The sequence below is a fragment of the Chelonia mydas genome, chromosome 2 (genome assembly GCF_015237465.2).
Source record: "Chelonia mydas isolate rCheMyd1 chromosome 2, rCheMyd1.pri.v2, whole genome shotgun sequence".
Lineage (NCBI taxonomy): Eukaryota > Metazoa > Chordata > Testudines > Cheloniidae > Chelonia > Chelonia mydas.
In genome coordinates this window covers 137,282,772-137,302,732 of record NC_057850.1, presented here as the reverse complement: position 1 = coordinate 137,302,732, position 19,961 = coordinate 137,282,772, and the positions used below count along the sequence as shown (strand labels likewise).

Genomic DNA, 19,961 nt, shown 5'->3' with positions numbered 1-19,961 from the left:
TGTTTCCTGTCTTTTAACCAGTTACTAAACCATGAGAGAACCTTTCCTCTTATCCCATGTCTGCTTACTTTGCTTAAGAGCCTTTGGTGAGGGACCTTGTCAAAGGCTTTCTGAAAATCTAAGTACACTTTATCCACTGGATCCCCCTTGTCCACATGCTTGTTGACCCCCTGTGACATTATCTAATTAAAATATGACCATAGAGATCATTGTTGCAACTACTGTTACATAGTTGCAAGAAATCTTGTACAAAATGTGGCATGTGAGATGTCTATGGAAAGGTTATGATTTGCTTAATATGATTATGCTATCTGCATGCATATATCAGTTTTGTATTTGAAGTTATGAATATTGGCTCTATACCTGGATTGCAAATGTTTGCTCCTGCAGTAATGCCCACAAGGTAATTAGCCAGGATATCTTGGAGGGACTATTCAAATTAAGTGGCTCATCAAGAAACACTTTACTGACAGTGGACAATGGGAGACACCCATCTACACTGAATGGACTGTCCTGCAAATGTACTGTCTGGAGTATAGGTAATGGCTTCCTGCAATGACTAGGCGAAATGCATGGACATGTGACTTGTCCATGTGACTCCAACCACCATCTTGTTACTGTACTTTCCACAGTAAGAACAGTGGGGTTCCCTCCACATGGCAGAAGATATAAAAGGCCCTGGAAATGCCTCCATTTTGCCTCAATCCTGCTCCAGCCTCTTTCTTGCTCAGGCCTCTGGACTATAAACCTTTACTAATGGAAGTATTTTAAGCAATGGACTGAGGACCTTCCAATGACTTGGAAGCAGCCAGAGACTTAACTTAAGCCAGCAGTTTATTCCATCACTGCTGCAAGCCTGAACCAAAAACGTTGCATTTATTGTATGTATTTGATTCCTTTAACCAATTTTAACTCTCGCCTTTCTTTCTTTCTTTCTTATAAATCTTTAGATTTTAGATACTAAAGGACTGGCATCAGCGTGATTTTTGGATAAGATCTGAGTTATATATTGACTTGGGTGTATGAAAGAAGAACCTTTTATTTAACGAGATGAGTTGTAGAGAACCACTCATCTCTAAATCCAGTGTTTTTGGTGGTGAAATAAGAACTGGAATGCCTAAGGAAACTGCTTTTATGGCTTCTTGTTAGCCAGTTTGGTGAAACAGAAGTTTACTTTTGTTGCTGGTTTGGTATATCTTATGGAAGAATAACCACCAGTTTTGGGTTGTGTTTGCCCTGTTTTCAGCAGTTTGTCCTGAATTTGGCATCCTCAGTTGTGACCCACTGAGGCCCAGTTTCACCCCCCTCAAAGAATTTTAGTAGATTGGTAAGGCATGATTTCCCTTTACAAAAACAATGTTGACTCTTCCCCAGTTATTACGCTGAAGATACTTTTCACAATGTGAGTTGATATGTTGTTGTCCTATTTAATCCAGCCATGTAAGGAACAATCTCCAGCCAACATAATACCAGTAAAAATGAGAACTCTTACATCAGTGGAGCTGTGCCTGTTTACACCAGCAGAGATTTTGACAAAGTTTTCCTCTTCTGTTCATGACATTTTTGTAACCAATATTGTTTTTAAATGGTCAGATGAATGACTCAGTGGGTTCAGATTGTAGCTGTGCTGCAACGGTTCTTTTAACCTGTACCCAAATTGTTTTTCTTCCAAGATTTGTATGTTCTAACATATTTAAAAAACAACAGGTAGAACACTTACAGAAAAAAGAATGAAACCTGCCAAATGCTGCTTTTTATGTGTTGCTTGATGATATTTCAGGGATCAGTCCTTTTACCTTGTTCATTAAACAAATGCTGATGAATATAGCTCTGTGGTGTGCTTTCTCTAGGTTTTCATTCATGTAACAAATCCAGAGGAAATTACACAATCATTTCATGCTTTTTGCCACAGGGACCTCCATTCTTACTTACTTGGAGACCAGGAAGAGAATGAGAACAATGCAAACCAGCAACCTAATAACCAGCATGCTCGCAATAACAATGCCATTCCAGTTGTGGGAGAAGGTCTTCATGCAGCCCATCAAGCCATACTTCAGCAAGGAGGACCTGTGGGTTTCCAGCCTTACCATAGGCCTTTAAAATTCCCACTCAGGGTAGGTAGATCTAACCCTTTAAAAAGAGGACCATCTCTTTGCTAGGTGCTGTACAAACATAGAATACAGTGGGGTCCTGGTCCATCACTAGGATTCCTAGGAACTACAGTAATATAAACAAAGAAAAGAACATAGGATATCTTTTCAGGAAGATTTGATGATAGCATCATTTTTGGAAGCTAAATAATTAAGGCCCCATACTTTACTTAGTATCTTGGACTTTGTGTATTATTTTGTTAGCAAATGTCTTCCTACTTTATACTCATGTAGTTGACTTTAATATAACTTTTTTTCAGTATGAAACATATATAACCAGCCCCTCATGCCCTCTTGCATCCAATTATTATAGATTCCATACATATTGTGATCCATGATGAGATATGAATGCTCAGCTTTGTTTATCTAGTGTTTTTTAAAAAATTAAAGATAGGAAGAAGAGCGTGTGTGTGTGTATATATATATATATATATTTTAAAGGCGGCAAGTAGATAATCAAAAGGACCTCTACTAGTTCCGAGGAATTGTAAAAGTGGTGTCTCAACTACTTGTCCAATGTATTTTCTTCCCCTATGGTAATATTTAATGAGATTGTTTTGTCAGCGTTAGACGTTGGAAGTGCGGTGCATGTATTTTAGAAGTCGAATTTTTTACTAATTTACTTGCCTTGACTTTTTGATTATTAATATGAACTTTTACATGCAATGAATTTGCCTTTCTAGACTAATCTACAGGTCGTCAAAGTTAGCTAGCCTGGTGGTAGCTGAAATTCCAGGTTAAGCAAAAGTCAGTTATGCCCCTGGGAGTAAACCTCTCGTGCAGGTGCTGGTTAGGGATTGGGAGCGTTGAAGGAGTCTAAACTGTTCAGAGCTGCCGCTGGAGCAGACCGAACCTGTGCCAGCCTCATTTAGTGGTGCCAAGTGTACAAGAACTTGTCAGGTCCATAGTATGGAGCAGAGATTTTCTCCTGCAGAGCTGAAGATATGATTGTGTGGGGCTTCTGAGTTTCGCAAGAGTGACCTAAAGAGGTGTCTTGGAGCAGACCACAGAGGTGCAATTAACCTTGGAACTGTGACACCCATGCATTTCAAAGGAGGCACAGGAGCCCTTGCCTCTCAGAATACTGTGTAGGATGGTGTTCTTCTCCTGTCCCCCAAATATTTGTAGCAGATGGAACTTTGTTTATTTTTGTTTTAAAAACAAGAAAAACCTAGAAATGCCCAAACCAAAGCATAGAATATTAGAGTATCAAAGTGAAAGGGTCAAAAGGTGAGAAATTCTGAAGGTTGTCTGTGAATCTTTAGCTCTGCTGCCTTGTGTATTAGCACTACAATATTTTGATGACATAATTAAATACTGTTTTTTCCATAGTACCTCTGCTCATTTTTATACAGTTTGGTTGGTGAATAAATCAGGGTTTCCAATGGAGCTGGAAACACCCAAATATCTGAGACTGTGCGGACAACAGAATCCTGTTAATAATTGAGGAGCTGAATAATGAGTCAGCAAGTTTGACTGTCTGCTCGCCTATCTGAACTAAAATAACTGGAATAGAAATTTTATGTGTTGCATTTACTATCTAGATTACTGATTTCTAAATGGATGCATATTTTGATACATAATGTTTTGCTAACGATCAGTTAAGCAACTTTCAGTTTTTCTGTTAACTGTCTCCCTTTGTATTTTGTCTTTCAGATATTTCTGTTGATTGTTTTCATGTGTATAACATTACTGATTGCCAGTCTTATCTGCCTTACGTTACCAGGTACGTGTTATGCTACGATACTGTGTAAAAACAAACACCCCATACTTGCATTTATGGCAATAGTTGGTTTAAAATTGAAACTGTGCAATCACAGAAAAATGTTGGGAATGTGTTTTTAACCTTTTTGATAACGTAATAGTCTAAATTCAAAATGACAGATTCATAAATCAAAAATGGTGTCTTTATCCAAATGTCAATACAGTGGAAGGGAGACGGATGACTACTGTAGCATCTTATTGTCACAGTTCAAAGCAACTGCACCTATATTCCCCATCCATGGTCCCCTGAGGGAACCCACTTTTGGCTCCTAGCTCTTCAGTTTTTACCTCTCTTGGACAGAGACTTGTGTGTGTGTCCCTCCCGACCAGGGGCTTTCCAGGTTGCAAAGTTCCCTGCCTAGTCTACAGTGTGATATCTCTGGCAAGCCAGACGGCCTAAAAGACCAGTGTCTGTGCTTTTTTTTCTCTCCAGAAGCTATGAACATTGTAATTGCTACGATTACAGGTTACCACACTGCTCTTTCTAAGCAAGCATGTTTCTTCTTAAGGTGAAAGCATTACAGAAAACATTCAAATAATAAAAGAACCTTCATGCATACTAAAAAGCTTACCAGAGGTCACCTCAACTCCAACCTCTGACTCTGGTAGGTATCAGTCCTACAAAACCCACAGCTGAGTTTTCCCTGTGGTTATAAGTTTATAACTCTCTCAGATTCAAAACCTGAACAACCATGAGTAGTTCAGTCTTTCCTTTTTACAATTTGGGCCTTTGATCTTGGCCTCACGTAACAGGTGATCAGAAGACAATGGTTCACTCTTCAAGGTATAACTTCAAAAGGCTGGGTTTTTGCATAACTGAGGGAGGGGAATTTTCATTCATCTTCCCTTATATATTCCCCAGGAAACCCACTTAACGCTTTTTGTTCCAAAAAGTCCATTCTTATCTGGCACATTGTTCAATATAGTCCTCTGAACCCCTAGGTCTCTCATCTGTCATATCTCCCCGTAGAGAAGTTACTTGCAATCCCAGCTCACAGTAATATATACACCATTCATTTAATACTGTGTACCCCAATGACACTTAAAAGTAATTCAGTAAGGTCTCCCAAAGATGTTTCAGGAAACTGCCACATCTGTCATGCACCAAGATCACCTTCATGACTTTGAGGTCAAGATTGGATTTGAATTATTGAGACTAGCATTCATCTGATAGTGTTGAAGGAGGGAATGAGACTTAATACTGCACATGGTTTGTATATTAGAGGTTGCAGTACTGATACACATTGACTCTGTTTTCATGGACAGAATATTAATCAAATCTTTATAAACTGTGCATCTTCATTGCATACTTCTGAAATTGTTTGACAGAACAATAAAGATTCTGTTTTTCATGGTTTATTAATTTCATTTTTTCAGGGCTTATTTCTAGAATTTGAGTTTTATATAATGTCCAAATATCAGGGTTTTTTTTATTTTTTTATATATTGTAATGAATAATATATCTTATATAGTAATCGCTTTTTAATCTTTTCCTACTGTGTTTTAATGTAGTGCTGTTTGAAACAGTACATGTTAAAGTGCACTAGGGAACCTCTTGGATCTGCATGGCTGCATGCATGCACGTTAGCGCATTTTAGAAATTATACCCTCGCAGTTCACATTATTGCTTTGTGTAGACAAGCCTTTAGATACAAATACTCATTTCTAGTGTTTTTCTGTTTTTTATTGGATAAACTCTTGGTTTTTGAGGAGTTTGGGGGTGAATATTATCAGTGTTTATTGGAGCACTTTGTAACTAATTGTTTCACTTGTACTTTCAGTGAGATAAGTGAAGTTTAAACACTGTCAGCTAGGGAATTCTAACCTCTGGCTACTGTGGCTACAGAAGTCCTGGTGGTATTCTTATTAGTTACCAATAAACCAATACACTTCAGTGATTAAATTAATCTTATGAATGATCTTGAGTTGTGTCCTTTTGTGATACTTTGATATTATATGCAGATTATTACATTATAATTGTATTGTACTGAAAGCTAGTAAACTGTTATTTTTAAAGGGTGGGGGATGAGTCTTCCTTTTTTTGTGTGGTAGTGATGGAAACTCTTGTTGATAAATTTTAGGGCTTATGCAGAAAGGGGGGATCATTTCAACGAGGCATCATGTGGGTTGCGTGTGTGCAAATGTCACTATGCAGCTTTGTAAACAACATATCTGGCCTGGCCCATGGAAACCATAAATAATTGATCTAATCTGGTTCTCAGAGAATGATAATTGCAAGATGACTGCTGTGAGGGGAAAAAGATGTAAGAAAGAATGAGGAAAGAAACAGTTCCCTGGTGTTTCAGTGTAGAATTTTAACTTTGCTTAGTGGTAAAAGGCTGGTGCACCAACCCATTTCATTACTTAACTCCCCTGAAACTGTGATTAGTTATAATAACCTAAACTAAAGCAAAATGAAATTGTAAATGCTAGTGTATGGTATATTGTAACTAAAACAACGTATTGTCATAAATATACATGATATTTTAAAACAAAGTATGCACATTGGTTTGGCACTGTGTCTTGATACTTCTATGTGTAGTGCCTAGCGCATTTGTGCTGTGATCGCCGTTGGCACACTACCATACTATAAAGTACTGGTATGCACAAAGTGATGCACTTTACCCTTAAATTGTCAGTCTGCATACAGCCTTGAGATCCTTTTTAAGGCTTGCCTTCACTGGACAATTAGGTCATCTTAGAATATGACCTTGAGGAGTTGTGTAAACTTAACATGTTAAACATGATTTTGCATTCTGTGTAGACAGGAACAAATAGTGTGTAATATTACATCACATGATCGTGGGTAAATCCTACTGAAACCACATTTTTAACCATGACAAGATACATGTTGAACACAACTTGTTCTTGTCTATACTGATTACAAAATCACATTACACACGAGTTAACACAACTTTTAACATGGTCTAATTATCTAGTGAAGGCAAACCCTTTGAACTCTTTTTAGTGCTGTTAGATGCCCAAATAGGCAGGGTGGCAAACAAATCCAACTGTAACCTGTAACTGGTTACTGACCCACTAAGTGGAGATTGCACCTCGTCCTAGCAGTTGCAGACAGGGCCAGTCTGATCCATGCATTTGTGACTTGCAGTCTTGATTGCTGCATCTGCTAACTAGGAACAAAACCAAGAAAGCACCAGTTGGTACAAAATGCAACAGCCAGTCTGCTTAGCAATAGAAGTTGCTGTGAACATTCCCTCTGACACTCTTCTTTCTGCCTTTACTCTCAATTAAATAGTCCAGTTCATGGTCCTTCTCTTGATATTTTATGCCTTCCATGAGATGGTCCCTTAGCTACATGAGAGAGCGCCTTTCTGCAGCCTCGCCCTCCTATAGTAACTCTGCTCTCCCCCCCCCGGAACATTGAAATTGTCAACCAGTTGGGGAGGCTAGTAAGTTTTTGGAGATGGTATTTTTCACAGGAAATATATCTAAATTATGTAACTTGTTACCTGTGAGACATGAGTGAGATAATGACCATGGACCTGGACTTCTTTCAAACTACTCCTATCTTTGACTTAATTTTTTCTCAGTAACTTCACACAGCACACCCAACCTCTCCTAAACATAAGCCAGCAAGCAAACGAAATCTATAAATAAGACAATGGAGCGATTTCTCCTATAGCCTGGTACGGAAGAAAGACCATTATTGTTTCTATTTTTAAATACTTGGGGTGCTCTCATGGTCCCCACCATCATGGTACTAAGAGTACTTCTGTAGCAAGATTGTAGTATTAATGGAAAATGAGCCAGTTTCAAGCTTACTGTTAGAATGTATCTAAACATTTTTGTTGCACTCTAGACACTTTTGTTTTGTGCTAGATTGAATGCCACAAATGGAATTGAATGCCATAAATTTTGAGAATGAACCATTACTATTTCAGCTTTGTTTTTAAACTTATCCTTGAAATTAAAATTCGTGAATCTAACTGGATGTTTTGTTTTTTGTCTAGGATGTGAGATAACAAACCAATTGAAATTTGCAATATTTGTGAACTCAGCACAAGATTTTGAAAACTCATATTTTACATTGGGTTTAAGACTGAGGCAAATTTACACTATAGTTGTCATCCTTCACTAATAGGTAAAATAATCCTGCTACTTAGTCTTAGTATATTTATTAATCTCTACATTTTCAGTATTTGCTGGCCGTTGGTTAATGTCATTTTGGACGGGAGCAGCCAAAATCCATGAACTGTACACAGCTGCTTGTGGTCTTTATGTCTGCTGGCTAACCATTCGGGCGGTGACCGTTCTAGTCGCATGGATGCCGCAGGGTCGCAGAGTGATTTTTCAGAAGGTTAAAGAGTGGTCCCTCATGGTAAGTTCTTGATAGAAGAAAGCTTTTGCTGTATTATCAAACAGCATATTCTGCTTTTTTAATGAGTTATACTTGCTTCCTCCTCCTCTCAAACTCACCTTGTACTGTTTATTCCTTTTTGATCCCCAGCCTCCTTCCCCTAAAGCTACTCAGTCTGAGTCTGGACTTCTGAACAGTAATCACTGTTCTGATGGAAACCGTATTCAAACAGAATGTTAATGAATCAGTCCTTTGAGCGCCACAGTACTAACTATTTAACTATTACGTTCACATTTAAATGAAACATAGTACAGGATACTATCCAGTGAAAACCTGTGTCACATGATCTCAAGAAATATTTGTTACAGTTGTTTACTTCTATTCTGTAAATAGTAACAGATGAAAATTGTGAAGTGTTCACCTGTTTAGAGACTTCACAGTATTCGTGAAGTGCCAAAAATAAGACTGGAGATGATAGTCAGTTATGGGAAACCATTTGTTTTGTACAGGCATATGTTGTGTAGCTGCACGGTGCACATTTTCAGAAAGCTCTTTCAGATCACCAAATTTGTGGCGTTGTTCAGATGAATACTTTAAAAAAAAAAACCCACTTCCTCTCCAATTATGATGAGACAATTTTCATAATGGTTCTTATGCTAATAGTGACTTTATGACACTGAGGGAAGTTTTCATCATAATCAAGGCAAGCCCTCACCGGTCTCAGTTGGTTTTAGTTATAGAACTTCCATACTCAACCTTGCTATAATTCTGGAATGGTAACATATTTTTTCCCTTTATGGATACATTTTAAAGATGCATGGGGAATGGGGTAACCTGTGAAAGATCCTCTCAAGGTTACATCTTACTAGATATTTACAGACAATAGCAGTTTTAATAGATGTTTCATGCTGTAACTGTCTCCCTGATCAGCACATTCTTCACTTCATTTGTAGTTCCGTTAGTTTGCCAAAGGAAATTGCCAATATCAATACTAAATTATATCCTTGGGTCTGTCCTCTGCATCCTGCACTGACAAAGTTAATTAGATCAGGGTGCCTTTGCTTTTATTATATGCAAAAAATTCAAGGACAGAATTACATTCAGTCTGTTAATCAATTTAACAAATACTGCATAACCTGTAAATAACACAAAAAACTCACATCTTGATCATAATTGTGTTGGGGAGGAGAAACACTGGAAGAATTCTTCCTGATTAAGTACTGGTCATTGGGTACTTTCCATACCTACGACAGTCAAATATGAGTATGTGGTTTAAAAAAAAAAGAAGACATCAAAGAGGATCCTGTTAATTACTTTTTTGGGCTAAAAAGCATTAAAAATACAGATTTTGTAACTACAGGTGTGTATTGTAATTTACAGTGAACAGAACTTGATTTTGCATATATACTAATTCAGTATCAATTTTTTCTGCCTTTTTGTTTTTCTCTTAAGAGTAAACATGCAAAGGCTTTAAACTTTGAGAAATTGAGAGGTGCAGCTTTGACTGGAACTAGCCATCTGGCATCATTTATAAATCCGGCTTTTTGTGTTTTAGATAATGAAGACACTGATAGTAGCTGTGCTACTAGCTGGTGTGGTTCCACTTCTGCTTGGTCTTCTGTTTGAACTGGTAATTGTTGCTCCTTTGAGAGTTCCTTTGGATCAGACACCTCTATTCTACCCATGGCAGGTCAGTTAATTGCTGGTTTTGTTTTAATTGAATTCAGACTTTTCAATACTTCCTTGCTTTTACTGGAGTATGAGGTTCTCTAAAGGCTTTTATAAATACAGTATGAGGTATGGTTTCCTATTTGATTAAGTATTAAAGCATTTTTCAGTTTCTGTGCATGTGTAGTGCTTAAAAAAAAAAAAAAAAAAGGCAACTCGTGGGTTATGAGGGTTCCTAGCACTGTTAAACCAGAAGGAGGTTGCTTGACTCTTCAGGATCACAGGTTCAGATTTTCACAAGATCTGTTTTACCTCCCATTTTTGACCTATATAACTTAAGTACTACCCATGTGGTAGACCCTGTGTCCATGGGGGAGCAGAGAGGAGGCAGAGACTGGGAAAGGCAGAGAACAAACTTGAAGATATTTATTTTTGGATGTTTTCATGTATTAATCCCCTTCTCTTCTGCACAGTGGAAAAAGGGTTAGTGAAAGACTTACGTTGTTTGTTTAAAGGTTATGCTGTAAAGGGCTTTTCTTCTTCGAGTGATTGCTCATGTGCATTCCAATAGGTGTCTGCGTGCATCGCATGCACGATCATCGGAAGCTTTTCCCTAGCGGTACCCGTTGGGTCGGCAATGAAGACCCCTAGAGTGGCGCCCTCATGACGACGTATATATGACCCTGCCAACCCGCTGCCCATTCAGTTCCTTGTTACCACCCATGACGGTCCTTGGAACAGCTTAGTGTTTGCTCACAAGTTGCTTAGCCTAGTGGTTTCCTTTGTCTTCAGTGTAGATAGTTATTCAAGTTGTTAATAGTTGTAGTTATTGTTCTCCCCGGCGCTGGGGTATGCCTCGGCTGCAGGGGTTTAAAGCGTGTGAGAGGTGTGGGCTGTGCCCACAAGCGATCCGCACGCCGATTGTCTCAAGTATCTCGGTGAGGGCCATCAAAAAGATAAGTGCCGTATTTGCAGGGGCTTTAAACCCAGAACAAAGAAAGAAAGGGACTACCGCCTGAAACTCCTTTTGATGGAATCGGCCCTTCAGCCGCAGACAGAACTGGCACCGGTCTCCTCAGTACGCAGTGCACCAGCCTTGGTGCGGGATGTCCCGGCACCGAGGAAAGACCCGGCACCTCAGAGAAGGCCTTTTAGGCCTCAGCCCCCATCTCGCTTCTACCAAGGACCACCTAGAAGGAGGGGCAGAAACAATAGGAGACACCCACAGTCCTCTTTGGGCCAAGGCCAGGGTTTGACTAAACAGCTCCCTGACCCTAAGCCTAACTTTTGAAGTTACGCATGAGGACGGTGCACCAGTCACCTTACCGGATCCTTCCCATCCCTTTGTGAACCGACTCTCCCGTTTCTACCAGGCTTGGGCTCAGATCACGTCAGATCGCTGGGTCCTCAGCACGGTAGGGGTGGGATATTCTATCCAATTCTGCTCCATACCGCCCTCCCACCCCCATTCCCCCATCCCTCTTCAGGGACTCTTCTCATGAGCAACTTCTTTTACAGGAGGTTCAGTCACTCCTAGCGCTAGGCGCGATAGAGGAGGTCCCTCAGCAATTCAGGGGGAAGGGGTTCTACTCCTGTTGTTTCCTTATCCCCAAGGCTAAGGGGGTGCTTCGGCCTGTCCTGGACCTGCGAGACCTTAACTCATACATAAAAAAAGTGAAGTTTCGCATGGTCTCTCTGGCCACCATCATTCCCTCAATGGAGCCGGGAGACTGGTACGCCACCCTCGACATGAAGGATGCATAATTCCATATTTCAATTATCCCTTCCCACAGGCGTTTTATCAGGTTCGTAGTCGGTGGCCATCGCTACCAGTTCAGGGCGCTTCTGTTCGGCCTTTCCTCCGCCCTCGGGTATTCACCAAGTGTATGGCGGTTGTGGCAGCGTTCCTCCACAGGCGCCGGGTCCAGGTTTTCCCATACCTGGATGACTGGCTTCTCAAGGCAGAATCCCAAACAAGGGTAGCACAGCATGTATCCCTGGTCAGGGACACATTCCTCAGACTGGGCCTTACTTTGAACGAACCCAAGTCTATCCTGACCCCCACTCAAGGGATAGAGTTCGTTGGAGCCCTCCTGGACTGAACGGTCACAAGGGCGTTCCTCCCAGAGCTACGCTTCAAAGCAATCTTGGACATTATTCATACCCTCCTTCATTTCCTAATCACCACAGCCAGAAACTGTATGGGGCTTCTGGGACATATGGCAACCTGCACATACATGGTGCAGCACGCCGGGCTCCGCCTTCGACCTCTACAAGCGTGGCTAGCACAGGTGCTAGGGCAGGGATTCATTGGACTCAATAGTGACCCTCCCCCCACGAATACTCAACTCCCTCCACTGGTGGCTCCAACCTCAGATGGTCTGTGCGGGAGTACCTTTCGCAAAGCCCCAACCGACGATTGTCCTGGTTATGGATGCTTCAGCGCTTGGTTGGGGAGCTCATCTGGGCAGTGTCAGAACCCAAGGCCTCTGGTCCCAGGCAGAGCTATCGCTGCACATCAGTGTCCGAGAGTTGAGAGCAGTTCGCCTGGCATGCCAGACATTCCAGAGCCGTCTCCGAGACAGGTGCGTATCACTACTCACAGGCAACACCACAGCGATGTTTTATATAAACAAACAGGGTGGTGCTTGCTCCTCTCCCCTCTGTCGGGAAGCCCTCGCCCTGTGGGATTTTTGCATCATGCACTCCATACACCTTCAGGCGTCATACCTTCCTGGGGTGCAGAACGAGCTGGCAGACTGCCTCAGCCGCTCGTTCCAGGGACACGAGTGGTCCCTCAGATCGGATATCACCCACTCAATTTTCCAGAAGTTGGCCTTTCCCCATACAGACCTGTTCTCCATGCGGGGCAACAGGAAGTGCCAGAGGTTCTGCTCCTTCCTGAACTACAGCCCGAGCTCCATTGCGGACTCCTGTCACCTATCTTGGGCGGGGCACCTGATGTATGCATTTCCACCGTTCCCCTTCACACACAGAGTGCTCCTCAAGGTTCGCCAGGACAGGGCCTCGTTGATTCTGATAGCACCAGCATGGCCCCGCCAGCACTGGTTTACCGTATTGCTGAACTTTTCAGTGGTCATACCAATAGAGCTCCCCATCTGCTCATCCCTAATTTCACAGGACCACGTCCAGCTGCAGCACCCCAACCTGGAGTCCATCCACCTCAAAGCATGGAAACTCCATGGTTGAACCCTTTGGTACTTCAGTGCTCGAACTCAGTCAGGGAAGTCCTATTGGGAAGCAGAAAACCCTCCACTCGAACCACATATCTGGCCAAGTGGAAGCATTTCTCCATTTGGTCCCAACAAAGAGGATCTGAACCACAATCAGCCCCAGTTCCCCTTGTCCTAGACTACCTCTTGGACCTCAAGTGCCAAGGGTTGGCGATATCATCTCTAAGGGTACACCTGGCGGCCATTTCGGCCTTCCACCTGGGAATGCTGGGGGGATTAGTATTCAGTAACCCTATGGTGGGCAGGTTCCTTAAGGGGCTTGCAGACTTTGCCTACCTGTACATCGGCCCGTTCCCCCCGGGACCTAAACCTGGTTCAATCCTCTCTCATGAGGCCCCCGTTTGAGCCTATGGCAACCTGCCCTCTCTCCTATCTGTCCTGGAAGGTGGCCTTCCTAGTAGCTATAACCTCTGCGAGGAGGGGTATCCAAGCTCAGAGCCCTGACCTTCAAACCCCCGTACACAGTGTTTTATAAAGACAAGGTGCAGCTTTGCCCCCACCCTGCATTTTTACCCAAAGTGGTCTCCCAGTTTCATGTGAACCAGGACACATTCTTGCCTGTGTTCTGCCCGAAACCCCTTGCCACCAACAGGGAGCACATGTTTCACACCTTAGATGTTAGTCAGGCCTTAGCCTTTTACATTGAACACACAAAGCCATTCCGTACATCACCACAGCTTTTTATTGCAATTGCAGAAAGGATGAGGGGGTTTCCTATCTCATCACAGAATCTCATCATGGATCACGTCCTGCATCAGGATGTGCTATGACCTGGCTAAAATTCCAGCTCCACCTATTACAGCGCATTCCACCAGAGCAGAAGCGACGTCTGCGGCTTTCCTGGCACAGGTCCCTATCCTGGATATCTGCAAGGCAGCAACGTGGACTTCAGTCCACACCTTCACTTCCCATTACGCAATTACCCAGCAGGCAAGGGATGCTGCTGCTTTTGGTTTGGCAGTCCTCCAGTTGACAGTCAGGTGAACTCCGACCCGTCCTCCGGGGTAACCGCTTGGAAGTCACCTATTGGAATGCACATGAGCAATCACTCGAAGAAGAAAAAACGGTTACTCACCTCTCGTAACTGTTCTTCGAGATGTGTTGCTCATGTCCATTCCAGGTCCCGCCCGTCTCCCCACTGTCGGAGTCTTCTGGCAAGAAGGAACTGAACGGGCGGCGAGTCGGCAGGGTCATATATACATCGCCATGAGGGTGCCACTCTAGGGGTCTCCACTGCTGACCCTACAGGTACCGCTAGGGAAAAGCTTCCAGCGATCATGCATGTGGCGCGTGCACACACCTGTTGGAATGGACATGAGCAACACATCTCTAAGAGCAACAGTTATGAGAGGTGAGTAACCGTTTTTTATATTTAAGAACACTTCTGTTTTACACTGTTAATCCATGGTGAATTATATATTAACATGCTGTATTGTAGCAAACATTTCTGAGTTACACAATATGTAGCCGTTAAGAAAAAATGGCCCACCAAAGAGTTTAGTGGATTTCTGTGGCCTTATGCTAACTTAATGCTGCCCATTCCCCTGGTCTAGGTACTTGAAAATAGTAATGGTCATTCGCCTCCTACCTGTGTAAAATCACATAAGGAGGAACTGTTGACGCAGATTATCCATGTTAACTCTGAATTTCCTTGCTAATTGGATTTGACTAGCAATTTTAAGATGGGCTAGGAAAGGAGGGCAAAGATCCTCTAAGGGGTTGATACAGTAAGTGGAGTTACTATGGGCTGTAAGTGACAACTAGTTGTTTGTTTCATCCAAACTGAACTTTGAATAAGCTTTTTTAACCGCAGTATAAGCATGTAAAAGCTGTATCTACCAAGTAACAAAAAGTATTCTGAGATGGTGAATCTCTAACTTCTATGCAAACAAGTTTTTATTTACTTACAATAACTAGGTGTGTAAAACAGTCTCAACGTGAAAGAGAACAACTTAATTTACACATTGAAGCTCACATAGCATCTTTGTATTTGTCCACCACTGTGGAGTTGTCTTTATAATGTACATTGTTGTTACTAATAACAGTTATACAAGTCTGATCGTGATTATTCATAAAACTATCATTACGTAACAATGGGAATAACAAGAACAAAGAATTTCGAATGAAAAAGATTATCCAGAAACGCTGTCTCAGTTCCAAACAAATATGAACTACGGAAATGCTCAGAAGTCTGGAATTAAATTTAATAAAATCTTTTTTGTTAACAAAGCTTCCTGAAAAGATTGGATTATGGATGCACCATATAGTGACTCCATAGTTAAGATTGCAGTAGAAGTTGACTCTTAAGATCTTAATCTTTCTTCTAGCTTACTACACAGTGTTTGAAATTTCCTGGAATAGATTTTTTTTGTCAGTGATGACCTTTTTTGTAAAACTTACATTTTTGTTGTAAAAAGTATCAACGTTGTCAAATTTTCCTTGCAAAAAAGTGCCTCTTTTCTATGTGTTTTTTAAAAAATTACTGAAAACTCTTTTGAGGATTATTGACATTTTTCATTTATCAAAAACAATGTGGTTTTTGTTAAAACGAAAGTTTGATAACCATTTTGGGGTATGTGTTTATCGGAGTGTGGGGGCAGGGGGAGTTAAAAACTGGTAACACTTCTTAAAATGAAAACAATTTTGAAATTTTTATGAAAATAGGATTTCATTCTTTGACCAGCTCTAGGTATTATAGGTAAATAGGTATTAACGAAAACTGTTTTAAAAAATCTGAATATAAGTTTGCCATTTTATGATCTGTGATGTCTTTGTGGTGATTTGATGAGTGTATGTATTACCTAGGAATTCTAGTTGATATTATGATGTTCCAAAGTTGTTTTGAAAATTGTTGTATCATAAATGCCTCTTTCATTGCTTTCAAGCCTTTAAGCATGTACCTCCCTGTCCCAGACCAGGGACAATAGCTAATCATTAAAAACGATCAGCACCTGAATAGGCCTTACAAAAAAGTAACTACATCTTAGGGAAATGAGTTCTTTCCATTCCCCTCAACAGCAGGTTGAGAGAATGGAAATTCCCAAGCCAGGACAAAAAGACAGAGATCACCAGGCAAGAGGTTATAAATGGCTGGGGGCCTCAATGAGAGAGCCAAGAAGTTTGGGCAGCAGAGGGTAAGAGGATGGGCCATCCAAGGTCAGAGTAGCCAAGTGGACAGAGAAGGCTCCATGTTTCAGAACTTAAGCATGCACTGTGATAGAAGGACCGTGGACGGCCCAGACAACTCTGACCTTAGCCCAAAGAATGCAGAGAAATGCAGTTAGGGTTTTATTGCATTCCAGGGTGCAATCCAGACCAGCGAGCGGTTGTGTCACCGCTTGCCCTGCAACCTCGGGTGCCATTCCGTGCTTTGCTGTGATCAGCCCAGGTGTTACTAAACGCTTCTATATTGTTGACATGGGCCCCTGTAAGGTCCTTTAATCCATTTAACACTCAGTTGACCAGCCTCTGAAAAGTGACTCCTGCATTAACTAACCCAAATGGTAACACTTTGAATTCATACAGCCCCGTATCATTAATTAAAGCTGATTTTTTTTTCTGTGCATCATCATCTGAAGGAATTTGCCTGTACCCCTTAACTAAATAAAAAGAATTGAGATATTAAGCTTTGCTTAAAATATCCAGCATATCATCAGTTTTAGGTGTGGGATAAGAGTCTGGCACAGTGATAGCACTGAGTTTGCTATTATCAATACAAAACTTTACAGTGCTTTTCTTAAGGACCAACACCACAAGTGACACCCAAGAGCTGGACTCCCATGTCCAGCGTGCTTTGTATTACTATTTGAATTTGCTCTTGTACCTTGCCAGTGGTATGGCAGGCCCTGCTGGGAGATGGCTGTGATCCTTCAGTAATGATTTTATGAGTCAGCAACAGAGTTTTCCCTGGCTTGCTAGAAAACACTTGTCTGTGTTCTTGCAGCACAGATAACACTTTTCATAATGGCTTTTCAGCTAGGATTAACTCACTGCAAATATTGATGCATTCCAAAGATGAGTTACTTTGGCATTCAGGTGTGTCTCTCAGTTTCCCCTTCTAGCCAACAATGTTTGCCATGGCTTCCGTGCTGTGATGAGCTTTAAGTTTGTTTACATGTACAGTGTGGGACAGCATTATCATGAGGCCTGTTAACATATGTATCTTCCTTCACCTCTTCTATCACCTCAAAAGGTCCTTCCCAAGAATTTTGCATTTTTTCACAGGGCTTAATACTAACACCATGTCCTCTATTTCAAAAGATCATTTAGAAGTATGTTGGTCATACCAAGCCTTTTGTTTGGACTGACTGTCCCTGAGTTTAGTCTGAACCATATCTGTGTCTTTTAACTCTTTTCTGAACTTTTGTATGTGTTCAGTTACTGGCTGTCCCTCTGCCTCTTCAAAAAACCTCTCCCCATTTCCCCTTACTGGGGCTCCCTCTAAGACATATTCCCTTATTCATTCTAGAGTGCAGTCTGCCATTTGTCCATCTGCAAAACGTTGACAGCTGACAACTGTGACAGCTTCTTCAGTAACAGGGGTTAATTCCTCCCCTTGAGGGCATGTGTCTTTCCTCTGCCATACAGGAGCTGGCCTTGGCCCCTCCTGCACCTGGAAACATGCTGATTTCTTCTGCTGCAGTGGAGCTGGAGGGACCTTCCCCTCTCCCCTTAGCAGTTTCTGAGTCTTTATAATTTCCTCCTGGAATCCCAGCACAATAATCCCTTTTACTATGGGTTACAATGTTCGCAGCCTTAGTCATATGCAAAATATCATTCCTCACAAGCATTTCCATGCAGATACTATTTTGCATCCCCACTACTAAGTCACTCTTTAAACCTTCCCATTCCAAATGAACTCAAGCCAGAGGCACAAGAATTTTGTGTTTCCCTAGTGCCAGAAGCTCTACATCCTGGCCAGGCAACAGGTCAGTCCTTTGGACCATGCTTTCCCTGACCAGAGAGATCTGGGCACCAGTATGTCTCCACCCTGTGCATTCTTTGCCATTCACTTTGGCAACTTTAATAAATTCCAGGTCTACATCTACAGGGTCAGATCTCACAAAATTCATCAGAGGAGCTGCAGGTACCTCTTGGGTTCCTGTGTTAAGGACAGCTGCATTAATCTGGGCTAGACAGGATTTGGTCTTCGTTTCTTTTAATTTAGGGCATTGATTTCTCAGGTGCTCAGTGGAGTTACACTGGAAGCGCCTTCTTGGACCATTTTCCTGTCCCGGAGGTCTGTGATGGGGATTTCTAGGAGGGGAATGATTCTGGGGAGGTGAATGCCTGGGCCCCGAACCTCACTATTTCCTATCTGGGATGGGGTCCCTTTACCCTAGGTTTGTGACCCTCATTCTATGTCTTGCACTCATTAGACATCTGACCTTGCACAAAGGAATCAGCCAGGATGGCAATTTCCTGTACAGAATGTAAAGATATATTCCATATTGCATGTCTGACCTTCTCAGAAGAGTTGCTTAGGAAATGGTCTTGAGCAGAGAGATCAAATAGTTAGTCACAGTCCTCAGCTCACTTTCCCTTTACCTGCTTTCTCATTAGATCACACATTTTATAGGCATACTCACTTCACTCGTGCCAGCACGTTTCCTGAGTTTCCTAAATTGCAGCCTATACACTTCTAGAGTAATTTGAAACCTGTGCAAAACAGTTTTTTAAAATTTCAGGGTATTTCAAAGCCTCTCCAATCGGCATTTTATTAAATATATTTAAAGCTTTACCGGAGAGTTTTGCAATCAGTGTGGGGACTTCCTTGTCTTACGAACCTCACATAGCTATCAAAAGTGCAAAGATATTCATCAATACAGTCTGTTTCCTTGTATGCTGTGTGCAGCTTATCTCAGCAGAATGCTTCTTGGATGAAGGGAATGCCTGGGGACTGTGGGATCTATCTATGTCTTGCCATCATGTCCAGATTATTCTCTCTCTCCTCCTTTTCTAGGGCTTCTTTGTGTTTCAGTTACATGGCTCGTCACTGTGCATCTTCCTACTGCTGCTTTTCTTCCTCTCCTTGGCTTTCATGTCTGTGTACCACTTTCGGTGTTCACGCTCTGTCTTTTTGTTCTTTCTCTGACCTAGCCAGCTCTAGCTTTATAGTTCCTTCTCTGGTGCTCATGTTTATTCTTTACTATTGTTCTGTTTCTCTTACCCAAAATAAACAGAAAATAAAAAACGGTAACCTCTCTTTATTGTTCCCAGCCGCCACACTGAGTCTCACTTAAAACTGTTACACCAGTGCTTAAAGTGTAAATCTCCATTAAAATACCAGTCTTTGTATAAATCCTGTTTCGACTACACCACTGTCACATTCTGGGGTGCAATCCAGACCAGTGAGGGGTCGTGTCACCGCTTGCCCTGCAAACTTTGATGCCCCCAACTTGGGTCGCTCTCAAGCAGCCTGCCAGCATGCAGTCACACCCTGAGTGTGTATAGCCACAGGCCTGGTCCAGTAAAGTAACTCCTCACTTAACGTTGTAGTTACGTTCCTGAAAAATGCGACTTTAAGTAAAACGATGTTAAGCGAATCCAATGTCCCCATAAGAATGAATGTAAATAGGAGGGGTTAGGTTCCAGGGAAAAATTTTTTGCCATACTATACAGTACAGCACTATAGTTGGGAGGTGCCCCTGCCTTACCCCACACAGCCCACTGGCACTGGAGACAATGAGGCAGCCAAGGAGGCTGAAGGTGCTGTAAGGTAGGGGAAGCGCGTTGCACAGCAGCGGCGGCAGCTTCCCCTACTCTGCAAGCACCAGGGGCGGGGGGCTCAACCCTTGGCCCGCC

At 42.0% G+C, this 19,961-nt stretch overlaps 1 protein-coding gene across 6 annotated transcripts in view; it reads left to right on the top strand.

Moving 5' to 3' along the window:
- Positions 1 to 19,961, top strand: part of MARCHF6 (membrane associated ring-CH-type finger 6) — a 122,409-nt gene that overhangs the window by 86,729 nt on the left and 15,719 nt on the right. For 3 of the 6 annotated variants that reach the window (XM_037893337.2, XM_037893340.2, XM_037893339.2), the window contains 5 exons: positions 1,913 to 2,114; positions 3,807 to 3,876; positions 4,424 to 4,519; positions 8,075 to 8,256; positions 9,791 to 9,925. In XM_037893337.2, the coding sequence (XP_037749265.1) occupies positions 1,913 to 2,114; positions 3,807 to 3,876; positions 4,424 to 4,519; positions 8,075 to 8,256; positions 9,791 to 9,925 (685 nt within the window). Of the gene's footprint in view, positions 1 to 1,912; positions 2,115 to 3,806; positions 3,877 to 4,423; positions 4,520 to 8,074; positions 8,257 to 9,790; positions 9,926 to 14,277; positions 15,620 to 19,961 lie in introns of those variants that run through there. The other 3 variants (XM_037893341.2, XM_037893338.2, XM_043540264.1) reach the window with 2 other exon arrangements.